Source organism: Botryllus schlosseri, chromosome 8 (assembly GCF_051294905.1).
Source record: "Botryllus schlosseri isolate E-star chromosome 8, Bs_hap1, whole genome shotgun sequence".
Taxonomy (NCBI): Eukaryota; Metazoa; Chordata; class Ascidiacea; order Stolidobranchia; family Styelidae; genus Botryllus; species Botryllus schlosseri.
This window is the reverse complement of record NC_137243.1, coordinates 1,805,933-1,818,742: the sequence shown is the minus strand read 5'-3', so window position 1 is coordinate 1,818,742 and position 12,810 is coordinate 1,805,933. Positions and strand designations below refer to the sequence as shown.

At 39.4% G+C, this 12,810-nt stretch overlaps 1 protein-coding gene and 1 long non-coding RNA gene across 3 annotated transcripts; one reads left to right on the top strand and one right to left on the bottom strand.

Annotated features, from left to right (window-relative positions):
- Window positions 1-1,397: 1,397 nt before the first annotated feature.
- Window positions 1,398-7,981, bottom strand: LOC145444405 (store-operated calcium entry regulator STIMATE-like). Of its 2 annotated transcripts, XM_080322393.1 has the most exons (5): window positions 7,734-7,978; window positions 6,641-6,748; window positions 6,092-6,232; window positions 5,254-5,382; window positions 1,398-2,769 (listed from the first exon to the last, which is right to left on the bottom strand). In XM_080322393.1, the coding sequence occupies exons 1-5, from the start codon at window positions 7,800-7,802 to the stop codon at window positions 2,203-2,205; spliced, it is 1,014 nt and encodes a 337-aa protein (XP_080178519.1). In that variant the 5' UTR covers window positions 7,803-7,978; the 3' UTR covers window positions 1,398-2,202. The 2 variants fall into 2 exon arrangements, with proteins under 2 accessions (XP_080178519.1, XP_080178520.1); XM_080322394.1 differs by lacking the exon at window positions 6,092-6,232 and having other exon boundaries at window positions 7,734-7,981.
- A 2,073-nt stretch (window positions 7,982-10,054) lies between these two features.
- Window positions 10,055-12,810, top strand: LOC145445248 (uncharacterized). The gene is made up of 2 exons (XR_013916935.1): window positions 10,055-11,298; window positions 11,644-12,810. It is a non-coding gene; the product is annotated as an uncharacterized LOC145445248 (long non-coding RNA).

The window sequence follows — 12,810 nt, the reverse complement described above, 5'->3', positions numbered from 1 at the left end:
CTAAACGCATATGACGGTAACCGAGTTTAGATATAGATACGATTGTTACATCACACCTTAGGGGCACAGACCTATTGTGCCCCGGTTGCTCGGTAATTTTATGAATAGGAGAGAGTAAATCCCCGTTTCTTTATTGTGCGCGGCTTTGAGAGAATAGACAGTGAAAGCTTGTCATGAGCGCTACCGGGGCATGCCCCGGCTAGGCATTCGCAAAGCGAAAACACAGAAGAGAATTCGATTTTCGCAGAGACTTCGCTATACATGGGCATTTACAAGCGAAAGGACAAGAAGAATATGATTTTCGCTGTGATTTCGGTATATATAGATTGTTGTGCGTCTATAAATGGTAAAGAATTGTTATTGAACAGAATTTTAGGTGGGGCAATGCCCCAGTTGCCCTATAGGACGAGCCGCCACTGCTTATTCCAGTAAATGAAGGTTGTTTTTATTTATATTTTATTGCAGTTTTTGCGAGGGTAGTAGTCTCCACATTAAAATCAATAAATGTGATAGTAAATCCCGCGCAGCAGATACAGAACTGTATCTTGTGAAGGGAGCCGAGCTTGCTGTACGTACAGGCATTTGTCATTTTCACACTCATGAGAACGAACTTGATTCAATTTCCGAGTTTCACGAATTCATTAATTCGAATTCGAATCCGATTTGGAATAAATCTGCAGCTATAATTCTAGTATAGTTTGACAAAAACTGTGTGACTATAATTCTAATCCAGTGATTCTCAACCTTTGTGTCCTCATTATCCACTTCAGATTTATTTCGAGCCTTCATTCCCACTACCCAAAACTTTTGTTATTGCGGAGCAGGTATTCGCTTGTTTGAGTACACAAAGCACACAATCACACCGGTAAGCCAGACAATCGCCTATAACTGCATCAGAAAACGTATTGTGAACGGATACCGGTAACCCTCAAAATTTAGCGAGAGCGTTATTTCACGTAACACTGGTCGGTCGGATGCGTTTGTGCCGCCGTGATTGATTATCTGGAGTTATGAGTTTTTGCCAACAGCATGCAATCTAATTTTCGATACATACATTCCAGAGCAGTTAACTGATAACGGTAACTACACATTGCACATGTGTCTCCGTAAATATGTAGACTGTCCTGTATATAGTGTTTAACAAATGGGTCTATTCCCCACCAGAACCCATTGAATTCCCCATCAGTGGGAACCACTGTTCCAATCTAATTTGGTCACGCTGAAAGATTTATAGTTGTCCAATGTCCAACTTCGGTTGCGAGCGCCAGTCTGCATCGGGCTTAAGACGGAAATAAATGTTAGCATTTCCCAACAACAATCGGTTCTCCGCCGCGAGAATACAGATCTGTCTAACTGATGGCAGTCGAGCTTTGGTTTATCACGAAACTCTAGCCGCATTCAATTCAAGTAAATATATTCTTTTATCATGAAACTTCATTGGCATCGTACTTGTCGGAAAAAATATCGTCTGCGAGCAACGAAAACGTGGTAACGTCTGCTACACTATCATCCAATTGGAGTACACGGCGTGAAATTGCACAAAATATGTTACAAAAAGAGGAAATGCTTGTAAGATAGTCCGTCAGTAAAACCATTGCACAGGTATTTTAGTTGGTTTTGTATATAATCAGTTTTAACATTCCGTACAGAGTGAGCCAAGCTGCATAGCCAGCGATAGCACACAACCGAACGGTTATATATCAATTTACAAAATCCAAGTTTAAAGTAAAAGACAAGTCAGGATCAGACGCCAATATTGTTTTATCTGAGTTGGTTAACCTCGTTTCTTAGTAATCTGCACAGCACGAACTTGTTCGCGTGTGTATATGGTAGTTTGATATGTAAAGACCAGTGTTAAAACACCATGTTTCAAGCATAGGTGGAACTTATTGTATGGACTTGGACCATAAAGTTGCATTTCATAGACGAAAAAGCATGGTTAAACCAAGTCAGACATCTAGAGAACACTACAGCAACAGTAAATAGACATACAGAAAACACTACAACGGGAGTAAATATCACATTATGTCCCATTATCACCGTATCGTAAAATTAAAGTAACAGCAACATACACCCGTTAGGCTTCAGGAAATTCAAGAAACATAAATGAAATAAGACTACGACAAGTCTTACAGAGAAGACAGTACGATATAGTATAAAGCTTCACAGAAATAATGAACACAAACGGAAAATAACAAGGCACTAAAACCGCTTCAGGCCATCAGGCAGTAACGTATTTGATGTATCATCAGAATTATCAGAATCTAGACTACTAAACGTTAGATTCCCCGCTGCCAGCACATCGTTAATACAAGGTCCGCGTGGAATTTCGGCTTCCTCTTGAAGCAACAGCATAGTCTCTTCACTATCCTTACCGGATTTGCTATCGATATGATCTGACGGGACTACCTTGTGATATCGCAGGCTGTTGGACCTGGACGCACCGCGCGATTTTGAAACTGCTTCACTCTCAGCACTCTCCAAACTATCAGATCGTACCGCGACTTTGTACGTCACTTTACAGTTGCGAGATTTTTGTCCCGTGTTTACTTGCTTATAAGTATCTGATATCGTCGATCCGCTGCCGTAAAACCGTTTCGTTTTACGCATCAGGAAGTTATCGATTACCCAAAACATGACGGTGTTCACCACAAACGGAATGATCAGCATTACCAGGATAACTTCCACATGGGGATCGTGGATCCAACTGAACATGTACTTTCTCACGTCTTTCCAGAATTGTGGCATCACCATTAGGCCGACAAGCACCTGTAATGAGAGAGCTACTGTAGAATTGAATTTCAACCTCTCCAACTTGACGAGTGACTTAGGATGGAAACAACGAATGATAGCAACACAGTATTTGGTACAAAACTTCACAATACAATTGAATATACTTCTACTTGCACAGCTCAGGCAGAACTACTTACTTTGCAGAAAATGCATTTTGAGAAGTAGAATGTAGTTTTGGGGATAAGTCTGTATGAATTTTATGTGTAAAATTGTCATAAGAATCGCGTCAAATATCCTCTTTATCACACTGACTAAATAATTTTCGGATATTCTACGTATTTGTAATTTTGTGGTCACAGTTATTCAGCGTTAGATACGTCATGCAATTTTGAGAGCAGGTACCTTCGATCAACTGCTGCATACATGACATACCACGCCTCAACAAAATCTTCTCTTCAATATACTTTTCAGCCCTTTCATTTTATAATTCCACTAGAGGTAGTTTTGAAATCATGCATCGGAAATTGCTACTTGTACATGTAATTAACTACAAATTCACGGTGCTAGTTATATCCCTACTTCTATATAGTGTAATCAGTTCTATGCAATCAAATTGTTCCCAGAGACCTGTCTATGTTCGTGTTGGTGTAAACAAGCAAATAATGCATTCAGTTACATTTATACACAAGTTATCTAATGATTAGGGATGGTGTGAACGTGCGGTTCGCGTTCTGTGTGTGAACCTCAGGAATCTAGAGGTTCACGTTCACAAACGAACCTTGGTAGCTTCTGCACTGTGAACCTTTTTATATATTACAATTTTCACTTCATTATAACAGCTTTGGTTGAAATGTATTGGATTTCAACTTCGGGCCACTCTATGCATGGCGCTGGCAGCATAAAAAATCAACACTAAACGAGCATGCACCTTGACAATCTCGAGAATTTTACTTGCTTTGTTTGCTCGAAATCCAGGTTTGCGTTTGTGAACATTTAGTGACTCTCTGCTGTGAGCTTGACCCGCAATCACAGTCATCACACAGCATCATGACCGAAGTAAGGCAATCAGCGAATTAGGCTTATTCAACCAATCCATGAAATTGATATCGTTGTCTGATAAAGGGTCAATCTTGACTTCATATGTTTATTGTATCATAAAAACCAAATTCGTGCGATTGGGGTGTTGGCTAACTGCTTTATAACTTGTTAATGGAATAATGTCGGTAGCAAGTAGGCTATAGAAAACCGTGTTACACTCTGCTCAATATCAACGTAGCAATACTCAGGCGGCGTAAGGCGTAAGCTTATATTCCCTTGCTAGTCCTCGTCTCAAAAATATTGCTTGCGTTGTTAAAAAAGTGTGCTCGAAATATCCAGCTTTACGTTTGTGAATATTTATCGACTGTAAGCGTGACCCGCAATCAGGCAACATCAAGAGCGAAATACACTACATGTAGTCAGCGAATGATTCTTATTCAACCAATCTATGAAATTAATATGGTTGTCTGATGTAAAAGCTTAGCAGGCTTACGGGGTCAATCTTGATTGCATCTGCTTATTGTATCATAAAAAACAAATACGTGCGATTGGGCTGCTGGCTACTGCTGTATAACTTGTTAATGGGGTAATATCGGTAGCAAGAACAGATACTCGTTTTACACTCTGCTCAATATCAACGTGGCAATACTCAGACGTTGAATACATTTTCCGGTCTGGCCTATAGACCGAGGCGTCAGCTTATATATTTCCTTGCAAGTCCTCGTCGAAATTGTTCGCAAAGCGACGGAAGATATTGATTTTATGGGATTATTATGTCATTTGATTGCCTCAGTTGATTCATTTGGCGACGTTTAAAACGTCAATATGTAGCCTACTTCACTATTGTGGCAGTGTGGCCCGAGTCGTCGCTAGGTATCGTGTCTAGCGTAATATAGGCTATCACTTCACTGAAATGTAGGGTTGGAATTGATAATATGATGTCACACAGAACCTTTTAAAAAGGTTCGCATTCACACGAACCTGAATCTTTCAGAGGTTCACACCATCCCTATTAATGATACACATTTCCTAGAAAGTAGCGCAGCTTTAGCAATTGGACAACACCAGGCCTTGGTTATTGTCTGGAAAATTCTTATCGTCCACGTGTAATGTGATTGAATCGCTGAGTGTGATCAAAACGCAGGTCATTCACGAAAGAAACGCTACTCAACCAGTTCACATCTTATGACGGCCGTAAATCAACAGTACAAAAAGCTATTGCCATAAGCGGGCAACCACTCGGACACTCTTCAGTGAGCATGAGAGCCACTAATGACGATCTGTACTAGAAACCACCCATTCACGAGCAAAACACTGTCAGATAATCTATCAATTACAAACTAAAAGCAATATCGTATACAATATCATGACTTTCGATAGGGCCTATAGTTTATTTATCCTGCAGCATCATAAATCTCCAGCAATAATTACAAATTAGAAATCTTTATTCATGGTAATGGTATTTCAAACAAGCCCACATACCTTCTCAATGACCATGATGATGAGATAGATGGCACACTGTCCCAGCCACGCATGGCACCGTGGAGGATCCCCATATTCGCCGAAATACAGTGACGTACAATCAAAGGCACTAACAACATATTTTGCCAACTGCAATGTCAAAAAGAAACATATGATACTTGATTCGTGTATCTACCTATTATTAACAGAATCACAATGCCGTGTATTGAAAAAATTTTTGTGAATGTATTCGTAGTTGATAATCCAATGGTAATCTGGCAAGTTATTGGTATTATGGTAATTAAATTTAAACCCCGAACAATTATTCGTTCTGCGACATCTAATGGTGGCATTTTCTCTAAAACCAACACACTATTCCAAAAGTGTGCTGTGCAACCCTTTCGACAATTGACAAGTGGAAAAATATCAATGATGCAGTGAAATATAGGCTAAAGCTTTTTGGTAGTTGGTAGGTTTGGCACATCATCTCATTAGTAATAGGTACTACGGACGAAAATTTGTCGAAAATCTTCATGTGCTACATTAAAAGATACAAAATTTAGTGATCGTAGTGTTTGTGTCCCTTTTCTCAGTCCGTTGTCAGACTATAAGATAAAGTGGCAACACATTGGGCAGGCCTCGGAAAATTATTGGTGGCTATTGATTATATTATTGGTGGATGAATATTTAAGCATATTATCTGCATCAGTATCCAATAGCTTACTTACAAATGGTGACATTTTCGCTCCAAAGCCTACTCACAGTCTTGTACATAAAAAGATGACATTGATAGAAGCTTTGTATCAGCACTATAGGTTACCTGTGTTCTTCTTGTAGACAATAAAAAACATAAATATACCTTGAGTCCGAGATATATGAGCAAGAGCCCCACAGTCGAATCCAAAAGGAAGCTTATAAGGTACCAAGTACACGGATCTTCAGAAGACAGCGCATCCGCCAACAAAACATTCGCAAAATGAATGAACAAAGTACCCAAGCCCTGCAAAATTATAATATGACAAAGTTGTCATTGCTTCATACATGCTTGTACAAACTAACAATATAGTTGGTTGACGGACAACTAACTACTGGTTTTTGAGTAGTTTCAGTTCTAGTTGCGGTTTTGAAGAGTAGTTCTAGTCCTACTTCTAGTTGCGCAAATTAAAAATAATTTAGTTGTAGAACTAGAAAACATGTGTTGCGCAGTAGTTTGTACGTATCAACTCTGACTTGATAGCATTAGAAGATTTTATTGACGAGTTAACATCAGGGAATTCCAGTATAGCACACACAAAAATGTAGATAACTCCCAGTCTCCTACAGTAGTCCTAGTCCGTAACTTATGCTATGAATAGTGGTATGATAGAAACTGAAGATAGCAAATATATTTAGCATTCGAAGGACTGACCTGCTTTGAGGTATCAAAAAACCATATTATCCACCGTCTACGCTGTTTTTTGGGTTCTCGAAGTCTTTTTAACATCAGCGTGCTGAATGCGATAAAACCAAGGATCGCCTGAAAAATATTGAGGCTTAATTACACAGTATACACACAGTCCCATCAAAGGATATATAAAAATAGTTTTCAACCATATTCAGACCAAATAGTCTTGAATATCATACAGACACATTCGTAAATTTTCTCTCAGTTAAGCAATTCGATAAGTCACTACAGTTTCACGAACAACCATTCAAATTTGTTGTAGAGTATAACATTGAATAGACTCTTGGAGATACAAAAGTTCAATATACAAATATTTCGCAAAATTCATATTTATCAAAATACGCCAACCCAGTTTGTGCTAAGAGAAGGAGTTTGTGCATTATTACCTAAAAATAGTACATCAAACTCTGCTCGCCTAGATTATTCGAAATTTCATGGATGTGATGTCTTAATTAGTGATGCGACAGTTGATACCATACACAAAGTTCTTTTCAACTCTCAACTATTTGCTGACGATTATCCCTGATGAGTGTCAGCCGAAAATATTCGGGTATATTGCAATATGAATGTATTATTCAATTGTATAGGCCTACTATTAAACGTCCGACACGTACACGGACAACCTACCAACACCAAACCAACTACTGTTACGTACATATTAAGTATATATATGTTATATATATATATATAAAAATCATGATCAGTTGTTGCAAAAGTCGCAAAAACTTGCCCTAATGATCTGACATCTGAAGTGCATTCAAAAAAACAGTGGTTAACATATAGGCCTACAAGTTGAGCAAGCAATGGATATTATATCAAGCAAAACACAATATTGGCCGATTGGCTGGCCTCTGGCCAGAGACCTAAACTAAGTTTGTAAATGTAGACTCGGATGAACTAAGAATCGATTCATATTTGATAATATAATCAGTTGATGACTAATAGCAAGAACCTTGCTATCAGTAACTCAAATCATGAATGTGAAGAAATTCACTCAAACACAGTAGTCTACAATCAGGAGTCGTAACCCAGTAATTTATGATGTAACGGCACTCACTTGAATAAAAATACCAAAACCACCCATTAGTTCTCCTCGCTCACAGTGCGTTGGCTTCGCTTCTTCCATTTTTCCAGGTATTTGGTCACACGATTGAAATATTCGTTGTACTTCAAATCCCAAACATCGCAAAATGGTGCATATCTTTTCAATCAGAATCAGAAAGAAATCACGATGTTGTGATAAAGGTGATCATTTTTAGAGCTTCATTTATATGTATCCTGCTAAAATAAGTTGATTCGTACGTCAAAACATAATCAGTTGATGAATAACAGCAATCACTTTCACTATATAGGTTATATAGGCCTACGTTATAAGCTAGTTAAATTGATTGGCTCTCTTACATCTAAACACCATCACATCCTTCATATCACAAATTTATATGTTCTAGGTCAGGGTAGGTGTCTGATTGAAAGACATCACGGCACATTTCAATCTCTCCAATCCATCGCAATCTCGTGGTGTCTTGGGACGATGAAGACAATAAATAAACGAAACGAAATAACGATCGAAATTAGAGATATCAAATTTCTGACAACTATTATACATACCTCTGCATGGATCCAATGTATCACCATTGAAGATATCGGTGGCGGATAGGGGTATCATCATCATCATCATTGGTTTATTAGCAATTTTATCAGTTCAATACACCACAAAAATGCGATACAATGAAAAGACAGGAAGATGTCGAAGCGACAAGGAGTAGTCTATGGAATCTGACACCCACCTTGGCCTAGGCCCTAGGCCAAGGTGGGTGTCAGATTCCATAGACTACTCCTTGTCGCTTCGACATCTTCCTGTCTTTTCATTGTATCGCATTTTTGTGGTGTATTGAACTGATAAAATTGCTAATAAACCAATGATGAAATGAAAAAGAGGAGGCATGCACACTGAATGAAAGTAAAGAAGATAGTATAGAAAAAGAACGCGACAAGAAATAGGGCGGCATGTCATGGGAAGCGAGATCGATAGGTCAGTCGTGGTCCGGTAATCTTGAGGATGGACTGTATTTATTTAGTAGTAATTGCTTGTATTTCGACTTGAATGTGGACATGCTCGTCGACTGTCGGATGGCCGGCGGGATACTGTTCCACACATCAGGTCCGGCATATTTGATGGAGCGATGATCTTTTCGGTCGATCATATGATATTTGGACGACGTGGACGCGCGTGTGTTGTACTTGTGCGCAGCGTTTATAGCTACGGAATATGTAGCCGCGGACAGAGCCAACTAAATATACTTGTTTAGTAAACTTGTGAGTGTATAGTAAATGTATTGCGACAGAGGACATGCCGAGGCTGTTTTGTAATATCGACAACGCCACTGAATCCACTGAATAATAATTATTATTATTTAGGGTTCGGTCACTTGTCACTGGCTGGGTTAAGAATGCAAAATATTTGATGACTTGAAATCCATTCGAAGATATGTCCCGGGTCACTTAATATGTCTCATGCGTCCAGGGCCGTAACAGCACTTCGTCAGCCCCCCCCCCCCCTCATCCCGAAAAAAACTTTGGTCTTGGGCCCGCCATAGGGTTATAGACCCCCTCCAGCGACACACTGTTCACCCCTAATCATCATATTCATTGGGAGTTTGTTTAGCGAATGAGCTTATGTCGCCTAAGCGCGCGAAGCGCGGAAAATTTCTAGAATTCATGATTTCATCGGTCAGTATGATCGGGAATTGCATATATTGTTATCAATTTTTATTTTCCCTCTGCTCACGTAATCAGATTTGCCGGTAGAGCTGAGTGAGGTGTGTATGAAAAGGTGGCACCACTCAATAATAATTAAACACCTTCGGGCGTATACCCGTTGGCAGAAACGAAACAGCACCTCGTCAGGCCCCAAACAAACATGGGTCTTGGGCTCCCATACGGTGATAAAACGACCTCCCCATCACGTTGTTCGTGTTTGTCACGAAATTGTCTGTACTGTATTGTGAGTCAGCGCGAAGCGCGAAAATTTTCGATAATTTATGATAAAATCGGTCAATCAGATCGGCGATTGCATATATATTATGCTATCAATTTATTGTCCTCTCTACCCACGTAATTAGATTTACCGGTAGAGCTGAATGAAGTGTGTTGAAAACGGGAGGGCCCGTAAATAATGATTAAACATCTTCGGGCGGGCGGACCCGTTGATATGACTTCGTTACATGATGTTATTTCGTGACTTCCAGTCTGCTATATCAAAATATATAGAATCGCCCAAACGTAGGCCTCTAAACTGAGAGACGCACACGATTTCATATTGGTATTTCTTCACTGGCATAAAATTTTTCCCAGCGGGATGGTATTTGTCTTGTGAGGTTCAGACAGGGATATATAGAACTCCGGGATGGCTGACTGCGTCAATTGCGTCATCGCGGTATTACCTAAGTGGGTCCAGATTCGCGCATTCAGTTTTGATTCACGTTACGGTCAGCCGCTTCATCTGTGTGTAATTTTAAGTTTTTGAGAGCGGTAGAGGCATATAATATCCATGTTTATGTTATTATATAAAGCTAGAGGTTAACTAGGTTATGAGATGTTCAGGTAGTCTGAAACTTTGCGGTATTAGCCCTATTCCTTCAGCAGCAATTTACCGGTATACCGGTACGGCCATTTACTCGCCTTCGGAATATCTCTGCTTCTGTAGTATCTTATGTAACATGATTTGCTGCGCTGATAATCGTGAGAAGATAACAAAATGTAGAATAATTTCCAACGTTAACATTGATATCCGCAGTATGATTTTGATTACGCCTTGCGGTATGTTTTTCATTTACCGGCATGTTATGCGAATGTATGTCACCATCCAAGGCTGTACATTGCACAAGTACAAGTGTACATTTACACTGTGCCGTGTCAACTATGAAGGCGACCGTTAGGAGGGACTTTGTCAGTTAAGATCTTGTACTATAGATTAATATGTGAGTATGCAGGTAGTGCTGGCTGCTGGTATTGCAGGCTTACCGGTATTCCAGATCATTGCTGGATTATTCCTAGTAAGAATTAGAGCCACTGAGTACACCACCGGTGTGCAAGATTCAAGAGGAATTTCAATTGAGAATAACCAAACATTTGAATCTAATACAAACACAACACAACGCGTCAAGGTCTTTGCAGTTGTGTAAGTGTCCATAACAACTGTTGAATCCAATCTCTTGTTACAGATACTATTCATCAGTAACATGTCTGGTAAAACAAGGCAGGCATATGTTTGTTAATGAGCGGCACCTCAATGCTACAGTACTGGAATTATACTTCAACAGAAGTGCACTGTTGTGAACTACCAATGGCTGACTCCCAGTATATGGCCACAACATTTGTTGACCATTTGCTCTTACTGAGGCCATGAAGATGCCCACTCCCTTGAATGGATAAGCCAACACAATCGTCAGGACACGAGACGACCCTGAGATACGGCCTGTCTTTACCATATAAACACTTATAGCCTATAGGCTATAGGCCTGTACGATGGAGGAAGAGAAAACTTTGAAGATTGCTTTCAATTTGCAAGGTTTAGTCAAATCGTTGCAATAACGCATGGACCTCTCCTCAGTCGGCCCAAGGTAAGTTTGGCTGATTCTAGTGATACGTTATTACATGAGCGATTTACATTAATCTTGATGTGGTTAAAGTAGTCTGCATTGCTACTCAAGTAACAGTCGTATTCCCGAGCGTACTGGTATTTTAACTTCCTTAAGTAGCTGTAAAGTGAAATGCCTGCAAGGTACTCAAGTTTGGAGATGGCTGCTTCAGAATTACAAGATGTATCTTCGAAAATAGGCAACAACTACTTGAGTACTGCAATGAAGTAGAAGTTCTTCACTACTGACCAACTCTGCATACATCTATATATATTCTTAAGGTTAATTTGTGTCTCTAAATACATTATTTGTTTATTTTTGTTGCAGATTCCGGAAAAACAAACGCGATGTTCCAGCATTTGCATCACGTCAACAGTGGATATCCTGATATATTATACTGGGCACATTCCATTGAAATCTTGGCAAAGATGGCCACGATTTGAATATTTGGATCTCGTGCCTCCTCACCGAGATGATTTTTTTACATGGAATCATCTATCGCTCTATCGGAAAATCTGCAAGACAATGATACTGAATATTTCTCAACTGATAAATGGCATGAAATGCTTCAGGAGGCCCATTCGTGATGTACCGTTAAGCCATGGTGGCAATTTCTTCACTGCGGTCATGAAACTATTTCTCGGTGAACAAAATATCAGCTGAATTCAACAACTGGGTCTACCGAATGCTGCTTGAATTGATAATGATATGTACCAAACTTCTACCCGAGGCTACATTTGAACCTGAAGAGAAGTATCAATGGTGTGTTGATTTCTTGATCAACTTTCATTGAGTGACATAGAAGCTGACAATGCTGCTATCACAATTTCGAGTCCTTACAGGCCGTGCTATCTTTTTGTTATTGGAAATGCTCCATGGCAGGGGTGCATTTAAAATCAACGGTGTTTGAAATACTATGTTTAAAACATGCTTTAAACAGTGTTTTAAACAAAGGCCTTTTAAAAAAAATTCTTCCAACGTTGTAAAATTATGCCATAATTGTGTAAATACTTTCTAAAATACGTGTTATATGAGCCTACGGACGATTACCACCCGATATAGCCGACTAATATCGATATGGGATGGCTGGAACCCTCAAAATAGTCGGTTCAACGGCAATAGCACAGATATTTCGTCAAAGGAGCTATATTTACACTATATTTTCAATTGTCAATGTCAATCCAATATGACGTCACTATTGAATATTCTTGACGTCATGGCTTAAAAAAAGTATATTTTATACAAGGGCCTGGTTTTAAATATGTTTGTTTTAAATGCAACCCTATACTCCATGGTAATTGTCGGTTAACGCGAATTGAAACGGTTGATTTAATCAATCCTATTCCCCCCCCCCCATCCCAGCTGCAAGGTTTCCGACAATGGCTTGTAAATAGGTAGAAGACGCTGATATTATTCGTTATTCACTCTGTTATTTATGGCCTGATGCAGATTATATGATGTGTAGAAATTAAACACATTCATGATTTACTGAAA

What these genes read in the sequence shown, in the direction of transcription:
- LOC145444405 (XM_080322393.1), bottom strand. Translation starts at nt 7,802, where the DNA reads ATGGAAGAAGCGAAGCCAACGCACTGTGAGCGAGGAGAACTAATGGGT. An exon ending in TTTTTGATACCTCAAAGCAG is followed by an intron (nt 6,233 to 6,640) that starts GTCAGTCCTTCG and finishes ATAATTTTGCAG; the next exon opens with GGCTTGGGTACTTTGTTCAT. An exon ending in TCATCATGGTCATTGAGAAG is followed by an intron (nt 2,770 to 5,253) that starts GTATGTGGGCTT and finishes CTCTCATTACAG; the next exon opens with GTGCTTGTCGGCCTAATGGT.